We start from the raw sequence: 9,445 nt of genomic DNA, 5'->3' as shown, positions 1-9,445 counted from the left end.
GGCGTATCCATGCAGAAATATAACACTCAAGCCCGTCTGTTTATGTATAGCTCTGCCTCTGCCACATGAATAAGATGTAGTTACACTGAAACCAGATACAGTCATGCCAGGCTGTTTGCTGAGTCAAGCACAACCCTTTGAGGAGCAATATCATATTTCATGCCTGTTTGTAAAATTTGTAACAACATTACAAAATCCTTCAGTGTCCTGTTACATCTTTAATACTTGTGTATATATACGTAGTGGTCTGTAATCAATTAGATGTTGGACTTTTATTTTGAAACACAACGATCGGAAATGACTCACTTCTTACAAGAGCCACTGGGAAAAAAGTGACATTGGGCGGCAAACACACAAAGGTTCTACCTCCAGGGGCGCAAGCCGGCTCAAAAATCCCAAAGCCCAACCCCCATTCAAATCTCAGAACGGGTTTTTCCTTATTTACACAATGTACATTACAATAATGTAAATCTATTACATCTACGGATTTCTGACCTAACATGCAAATTCAAATCTTCAATAAAACAATCTATAACATGATTATAAAAATCTTCATCGGGTAATCAACTATTATGGTTGGCGCGGAGAAAAGTAACAAGTCCCACGTGACAACGAGTCTACGTGGTACTTTAATAACAGTCTGAATAGTAATAATTAATGTTAATACCTAAAGGACAAATACACATAGTTTAATTAAGTAACAACTGAGTAAATATAAAGAGAGAGCGCGAGCTTAGCTGTGCTTATATTGATATACTCACGCCATTCTATCCTCTTATATTTCTGTGGCAGGAAAAACATCCGCCCCCTGATTCATCATCACATACTCGCTCAGGAAGAAAGAGAGGAGGCAGGCGTGTGTTCATACATCTGCAATGGCCATTGAGCTGCACTCAGGTGTCAAATATGGCTCGTTTTTGTCACTTGCAGTGGTGTTGGTGGCGTATTGGTTCCGCTCACCGGGCAGTTCGGTTCTGGAGGACAGACTGGACGCGGTTCTGTCTTCACTGCTGCGCGCAGAGCGGAAAGTGAACAGCGTGTCCAACCCGCGAGTGGCTGCGCTCTGGTGTCAAATATCGCTCGTTTTTGTCACTTGCAGTGGTGTTGGTGGCGTATTGGTTCCGCTCACCGGACAGTTCGGTTCTGGAGGACAGACTGGACGCGGTTCTGTCTTCATTGCTGCGCGCAGAGCGGAAAGTGGGCATGAACAGCGTGTACAGACCGCGAGTGGCTATAGGTACAGACTTTTAAGTGCACTTAACAGCATGCAACTAATAATTATGGAATGCAGTGCATAGGCTTGATTGGAATAAATTCTAATAACGTTACTTTGTATTTATTTTTAGATAAACTCAGTAAATATTTATTAGTGAACTTTAATAATAAAATATTAAATAATTTATGTAAATACAGTAATACCGTTAAATGTTAGATTTGCATATTTATATTCAGTTTGCCACATTTTTCTTGATGTTTCCTATCCGCAACTGCGTGTTACTATTTTATCTGATAATATGGCTTGTTTTGCTTCTGAGGATTGTTATCTTATAGTTATAGGATCAAGCCTGAGCTGATGTTCTTTTTTTGCTGGTTTACACTATAGCAACAAGTGCTGAGTACTTGTGAGGTAAACCAACTTTGACAACCAGGTTTTGGCCTTGTTTACCAAAAGTCTGGTAACCTGAGTCACATACACAGCCCATTGCAATACTATTATTTTACTTGTTGCTTACATTACAGTCAATGCAAGCGAAAGTTCTGACTTTTCTAGACCCTTGATTGAATCTTTGTTGATTGGAGTGATAATCAATCAGTTGAAGTTCTGTATGCATTGACTCAGTTAAGTTAACCTGATCTCTGATTTCATCTGTTTTCAAACCATGATTGGTAGGCTACCTGTCAGTCTGTTGCACTCTGACAAACAACAGCTTTAGTCTGTAGTCATGTTTGCTTTTGCCAACTATGCATGGCATCGAATCCAGTTTGTTCAGATATTGTATGACCTATGATTCACTTGCGTTTTGTTGGATGGTCAGGTTCAAAGATTAATTTATTGTAATATTAGATTATTTCACGTGTATTATCTCACTGTCTCTTATCAGGTTTTGGCGGCTGTGTGGATATCATAGTCGATGGAGTGACTCTGCTGAACAAAATGGGTTTGAAGCCGACAGACCAGCCCCTCCATCATGATTACATAGAGAACGCGGAGCAGCTGGCACAGAGTTTCGCTTACTTTTTCTCCCCCGGAGCTGCTTCAGAGTAAGTGAGAGCCGTTCAAGCATGTTCGCTAAGCCCTCGAGACTGTACAGATTACGTAATTTAGCATAATACAGCTATTGTGATTTATTTAATTTGAAGCCGATTAAATTGTTTTACAAGTTTACATAGCTTAACTGATTGCAAACTTCCGTTTTGTGTTAGTTAATAGTTAACAATTGGAATTAAAACTAATTAACTGGTTTCAAGGTGAATTTAGTGAGTTCCCCACAAGTTTACACTGGTAACCACAGATGTAGGTCATTACATTAACTATGAACAGCTAATGTCACGCAACCACAAAGTGTTACATTAATGAAATAATATTCAATATTGATCATTTCATTTCAAGGAATAGTTCATCCAAAAATAAAAATCTGCTGCAAATGTACTTGCACTAAGATGTAGATGAGTTTGTTTCTTCATCAGAACGGATTTGGAGAAATCTAGCATTACATCAGTTGCTCACCAGTGAATGGGTGCCGTCAGAATGAGAGTCCAAACAGCTGATAAAACCATAACAATAATCCACAAGTAATCCATGAGTCCATCAATAAACATCTTGAGAAGTGAAAAACTGTGTTTGTAATGAAAAATCCATTATTATGATGTTTTAAACTTTAAATTGTTGCTTAAATATCAGTCCTCTATCTATAATATTGCTTTTTCCAGTGAAAATTCATCTCGTCTGAATCAGGAGAGAAATATGCACTGTTTGCAAGCAAAAAGAGCCTAAAGCTATTTGTGAGAGGACAACCGATGGGATGGACTTTTCCACTGGAGGAAGCATTATTATGGACTGGCATTTTGCCCAAAATTTAGGAGAAAGGAAAAAATGAAATCGCATCATATGACCCCTTTAAAACGCCTTAATTATAGATTGGTTTCTTACAAACATGCAGTTTTTTACTTCATAAGACGTCAATTGATGGACTGGAGTGGTTTGTGGATTACTTGTGGATTATTGTGATGTTTTTACCAGCTGTTTGGACTCTCATTCTGACGGCACCCATTCACTTCAGAGGATCCATTGGTGAGCAAGTGAATGCTACATTTCTCCAAATCTATTCTGATGAAGAAACAAACTCGTCTACATCTTGGATGCAGGGTGCACAAATGTTCAGTAACTTTGATGTTTGGGTGAACTGTTCCTTTAAATTGTTAAGATGAAATTCGTCAGACCCTCTTAGTTTTGTTGTGCTGGCAATATGGCAGCTGCGTCCTGCAAGAGAATTCACACTTGAGAGCGGAATGACAGGCTTCTCAAGATAATATTGCAGTTATGTTGAGACGCTGCATAGTGCTGTTTGAGACGTGTCTGAGTGGAGTGTAATTTACAGCTACTACTGCCAAAGCGACACAGAAGCGTTTGGAGACGCGAGTGCTTCTGGTTGACGCATGTTTGGATTGATGAGTGAATTTCTCCTCTAGATAATAACCATCAATCATAGTGGTGTTTTTCTTTTCATTCTTTTCTGCTAGAGAGCCTTTTAAGCTTGCCGATTCTGTGAAAGCTTTTGAAATGCGTTTTGTATGAAAATATGTTCAAATTGCAGTTGTCACGACACTGCTAGTAAAACAGTGTTACTTTTAACAATGAAAGTCCAACTATTAACAAATGGTTAATTTATAATTAAAATCGCACTTCTCATTTGTAAAAAATTGACCTTATTTGCTTTATACATATTCCTGGTCTTAATGTGAATGATTTATGGGTTATGTTGTTACAAAAATCAATCAATCTAGAACACATATTTAATAAACTGGCTGTTGCTGATTTTTGAGTCTCTACACAAATGTATGTTCTTATGATTTTTAGTTTGTTAGCAACTATTTATTACATTGTGAAACAAAGTTTTATAAAAGTGTTGTTTAGCACTTGTTTTAATGTTTCTTAATATGAAAACACTGAATACGAAAATCACATTACTTTTTGAATGAATGAATGAATGAATGAATGATGAAACGTTTAAAGGTATTATTACTAATGCAAAAAAATCGCATGGTACATGCATAATACTGAGCTAAAAACAACAGTTTAACGTAAACAGTTACCATAAGTGAGTGTTAACAGCTCTCCCATCAGCAGGCACCTGCAGTGTTTGTTATACAGCTGACAGTGTTTTTCTTCTTTTCCATAGGAGGTTTGTGATGAATGACACACTCTTCAGTGATCTGGTAGAAGCTTCTCGAGAGTTACCAGGAAACAGGTGGTCAATAGGAGGAAATGCACCTGTCATGGCCAGCAGGATGGCGCTGGAAGGATGTGATGTGCTTTTAGGGGGCAGTTTCAGCACCGATTTCACAGATATCCTCTCACAGCGTATCACGGGTGCTGTAATGCTCTTACTTTCAGCTTTATGCTAAAAGCCTTTTCTATTCAACATTGTAAATATAACAAGAAAACTTTAAAATCTTAACTTCCATATTTATCATCGCATTGAATTATTTCATCTCTCCTCAGTGGCTGGAAACACAGTGGATGAGCCAGACATCCACCTGATCCTGGAGTATCCCACAGGTGCCACATGGGGGCCGTACACCTCCCGAAGGGCCAACAGGTAGGCTGATTTACTTTCAGATTTTTCATCTTAACTGTACTTTCAATCTAAACTTTCTGTGAGTGTTTGAAATGTGTTTTTTTTCTTGCATTGCTGTAGGTATATTGTCCATAGCGATGACCATAATCCATATCTGGACTCTATGGAGCAATTTCAGGAGAAGCTGAACAGCTTCAAACCAGATCTGCTTGTTGTAGGAGGACTACAGATGATGGACAGCTTCCCTTTCAAACAAGGTAAGTGAATGAAGACACACAAGGGCAATAATTCAATTTCATTAAAGGCAGGGTATGTGATTTTCCAAAAACACTTTAGAAAACTATGTTTCTTCTCAGTAGGTGAGTAACACCGTGTCTACAACAGCTAAAGTCTGCCTACACTGGACGCGATCAAACGACCGTTGAAAACCATTTGAAATTTGTGTCGGCAGCAGTTTTCTGTCGGGATTTGTTGAGCCGCGCCGCTTACGTCCGTAGACACGGTGTAACATTGGTTTTGCTTTGTTTCACAGAACTAATCGTTGCCTGGGTTGCTACGTATATGTGGGGCGGAGCTATCAAAATAGGGGCAAGACCCTTTTGGGGTAGGGGCATGTTTGTTTTGGTGATTTCAAATATCAACATTGGCTACCAGAAATCCCTTACTCTGCCTTTAATAACATTTACAAACATTATTGCATAATGCTCAACAAATCCGTATTTAATTGACTTTCAAATAACAATATGCATTTTGTAACAATATGTATTTTAATTATTATATACGTCAGCCTATGTGTGGATCAGTGGCAGTTTGGAGGTAAACTGAACTCTGTACTGTCACATGGTGAGATTAGCATGTTTTCCCAGCTGCCCTGGGAAAGTAGACTGACTGTAACAACTCGTAGCACTCAGGGATTTTGTTTGCTTTGCTTTGCTTTTCTGTCTGCCCTAGAGGGAAATTAGTTTTACTAATATTTGCTGTAAATTTGTTTTAAGTGATATTTAGACCTAAAGGTGAAAATGCTTAAAGTGTTTAGCTAAATGAAGCTGTATATAAACAGTAATAAAACAAAGATTGTTGGAGTACATTTTATAAGAGAACACTATTTCAGTATTTCTACTTTAGAGTTTCATGTTTAATTTAATGTTTTGCATGCCATTTCTTTTTGTAATTAATTGAGAGATTTGCTTCGAAGTAAACTTTTCAGTGTGTAAAAATATATTTTTAAGTTGTAAATGAAATGAAGATTATTTGAGTATATTTTACAAGAAAGTACTATTTCAGTCTTTTACTTCAAAATGTAGCAATCAAAAACTAGCGATTTCTGAGTGAACGTTGTTTTTATGCCATTTCTTTTCTTAATGTTCCATTAACCATTTAACTATAGGGATGTAATGATTCAATCAACTCAAGATGCGATACGATTCACGATACTGATTTTCCGATACGATTTTCTCACAATTTTTTTTTACAAAATGGGATTTAAGGCAAATTATAAATGAAAAAGTGTCATTTTATTATTTCTCATACAAAATGCTGCAAATTTAAATATGTCAAATAACAAAACTAAAGTGAAATGTTAAAACATAAATATTACAAATAAAAGAAATCTGACCTAAGGCTTTGTCTGTGCTCTTTCCATTTAAAATTCGAGGCAGTCACTGCATTTTAATCACGGTCCAAACAAAGATGCGGTATACATGCCGCATGAGCAGATTCTGTTTTAAATTAGATTAGAAATTTCGAAATTTGAAGCAAAAACAGAATAGTCTGACATTAGCTTTGTGAAACTATAGTACATAAAACATCTGAAGGAAACCGAACCAGCAGACGATCTGAATGAGAACGCAAATTCACTCTCTGACAGCAGGTGGTGCTTATGGAACAGCAGCGATACAGTGTTTCCTTGGTTACAGCTGTAAACAAAGCAGTGCTGCGCTTATAAATGCTACTTTAATTTGCATTATTCAGAGGCAAATTGAACAGAAAATACCATCTAAACTTTTCTGAAGACAGTCAGTTCCCCTCAGAGATACAATTGGGGGTGGGAGTTTATATGAATGTATCGCGATTCATTTAACATCTCAACCGACTTGAATCATCACATATTTTTAATCGATTTTCAGCTGGCTCGGGGTGCATCGTTACATCCTTACATTTAACATATTAAAGGGTTAGTTCATCCAAAAATGAAAATTCTGTCATTAATTACTCACCCTTGTGTTGTTCCAAACCCGTAAGACCTTTGTTCATCTTCGGAACACAATTTAAGATATTTTTGATGAAATCTGAGGGCTCTCTAACCCTCCCATAGACAGCAAGGTAACTACCACGTTCAAGGTCCAGAAAAGTACCAAGATGATCGACAAAGTAGTCTGTGTGACATCAGTGGTTCAACTGTAAAGTTACGAAGCTACGAGAATACTTTTTTGCACAAAGAAAACAAAAATAACGACTTTATTCCACATTTTCGTCTCTACTGCGTCACTCGCGTTCACGACAGTATCATGATGCGAGCGTGTGGCGGCGCCGGCGTTGACCCAGATCCGGCGTGATGACGTCATTACGCCAGATCTGGGTCAGCGCCGCCACACGCTCGCGTCATGATATTGTCGTATCATGAACGTGGTAGTTACCTTGCTGTCTATGGGAGGGTCAGAGAGCTCTCAGATTTCATCAAAAATATCTTAAATTGTGTTCCGAAGATGAACGAAGGTCTTACGGGTTTGGAACAACACGAGGGTGAGTAATTAATGACAGAATTTTCATTTTTGGGTGAACTAACCCTTTAAAATCAGGGTTTCTGCTGTATTAATTAGGAGATTCTATAATAACTCTGTTTCCTCTAGGAGAGCGTGAGGCTCTGCTGGGAAAGCTGGCGAAGATGTTGTCCTCCGCGTCCCCGCAGACCGCTGTCCATTTCGAGATGGCCAGCTTCGTAGATGAGAGTCTGATGTCAGATCTCCTAGAGTTTGTTCTTCCTCACTCCGACTCGTTAGGCATGAACGAGCAAGAGCTGCCCAATCTCCTGAGCATTTTCCGTGGCAGCAACTTGACCGTGCTTTCCGACCCCAACCCACGCGTAGCTACAGTGCTGGACCAGATGCGAGAACTCTACCGCCTGGTAAACCAGCGCCACCGGGAGGCCGGGACGGGTCGGCCGCTCACACGCCTTCACGTCCACACACTGGCTTTCCAGGCCATCATCGTCAAACGTGGCTCCAAGTGGAAGAACACCATGTCGGCCACAGCCAAAGCATCTCTGACCGCCAACCGGCACGTCTGCGGCTCGCCGGACATAGATCTCAGTAAAGCGCGGCTGATCATGGACGAATCGTTCTCCATTAGCAGGCAAGAAGGAAGTCAGAGAATTCCACTCCAGGAATCTCGACCTGTTTCCTGCTGGGATGAGGACGGCTATGAGGTTTGCGTGGCTCCTGTGCTGGTGTGCACTGAGGTATACCAGACTGCTGGAGGAGGAGACAACATCTCTGCCGCTGGGCTTGTACTGCAGATCTGAATAAGAGACGTCTTTTGTCTTTTTTTTTTTTCTTTTTTTTTCTTGCATTCTTTTATTTTTTTTGGGAAACACATCGAGACAGATCATGTGCAATACAAACATTGGGTCCAGCTAATATAAAGTTGGGTGAATCTCACAAAACCTGTCAACAACATATCCACTTCTTATTTCGCCCTTAAATCACAAGAAACAAATTGGAGATTTTGCTTTTATAAATTTTTTAAAATTTATACGTTTATTATTTTTTAAATATTATTTTCTTCACAATTAAGCACATTTTTTTTATCTAATTCTCATTTCTGCGTGGTCTTTGTGCTGATTTTTAAATTGCATTTAAAAATTCATTTTACTACAGTATTTTTTATTGTAATATAATAAAAAATACTGTATTATAGTAATGAGAATATAATGAAAATGCAATGTCACGGATGCATTACATACATGAAAATGTGCCTAATAGTCATGAAAATAATGTGTCAATGCCACCATTTTTTTTTTTTTTCTCTTATGCAAAATATAATTTTTGATTTTTGTGTGAAATATGATCTGGATACTTCATAATGAGATTCACCGAGTTATTCCACCTATAGGTCCTATGTTTTTGTTTTCAGTTTGTTTTTCTTGAATCCTATCCAGAACTTTTATATCTTAAAATGTCTTCGTAATCATTCACTTCACACACATTAATCCAACAGGGGCCAGTAATCTTGAAATAATACACAGAAGAATCTTTGAGCACCCAGAGCTCATTATATTATGACTGAAATCAATCAATGCAGATGCACAGTAGCCTACTATGTTAATGTCAAATGGAAATGCAGATAAATTTAGCATGACTGAAGTGTTATGTGGTCCATATTTTACCTAACATTGCTTTATCCTCATTGGTCGGATATTATTGCTTGCTTGTTTTATGCTCCACCCACTGAAGTCACGTCTTTGTTCTCATTCCGTAGCAGCATCATATTCCACTTTAAGACAAGGGATTGAGCAGTTACACATTATCGCAAACATGGAAACAATTCTTTCTTCGTCTTATTTATGTCTTTAGCTTATTTTACAACACCTTGACTGAATTCAAACACATACACCTTTTAATTAAGGGAACATGGCTTGATTTTTAACT

General features: G+C 38.3%; 1 protein-coding gene across 1 annotated transcript; it reads left to right on the top strand.

The window, feature by feature from the left end:
* Nucleotides 1-875: 875 nt before the first annotated feature.
* LOC107729230 (ADP-dependent glucokinase-like) lies at nt 876-8,533 on the top strand. Its single transcript, XM_016539662.1, has 7 exons — nt 876-971; nt 1,054-1,237; nt 2,103-2,262; nt 4,401-4,591; nt 4,724-4,820; nt 4,920-5,056; nt 7,649-8,533. Exons 1-7 carry the CDS (start codon nt 876-878, stop codon nt 8,317-8,319), a joined length of 1,536 nt encoding a protein of 511 aa, XP_016395148.1. The 3' UTR covers nt 8,320-8,533.
* The last annotated feature ends 912 nt before the right edge of the window (nt 8,534-9,445 follow it).

This window comes from Sinocyclocheilus rhinocerous, unplaced genomic scaffold, assembly GCF_001515625.1.
Source record: "Sinocyclocheilus rhinocerous isolate Xijiao unplaced genomic scaffold, SAMN03320098_v1.1 scaffold1268, whole genome shotgun sequence".
Taxonomy (NCBI): domain Eukaryota; kingdom Metazoa; phylum Chordata; class Actinopteri; order Cypriniformes; family Cyprinidae; genus Sinocyclocheilus; species Sinocyclocheilus rhinocerous.
This window is presented reverse-complemented; position numbering and strand designations above follow the sequence as displayed.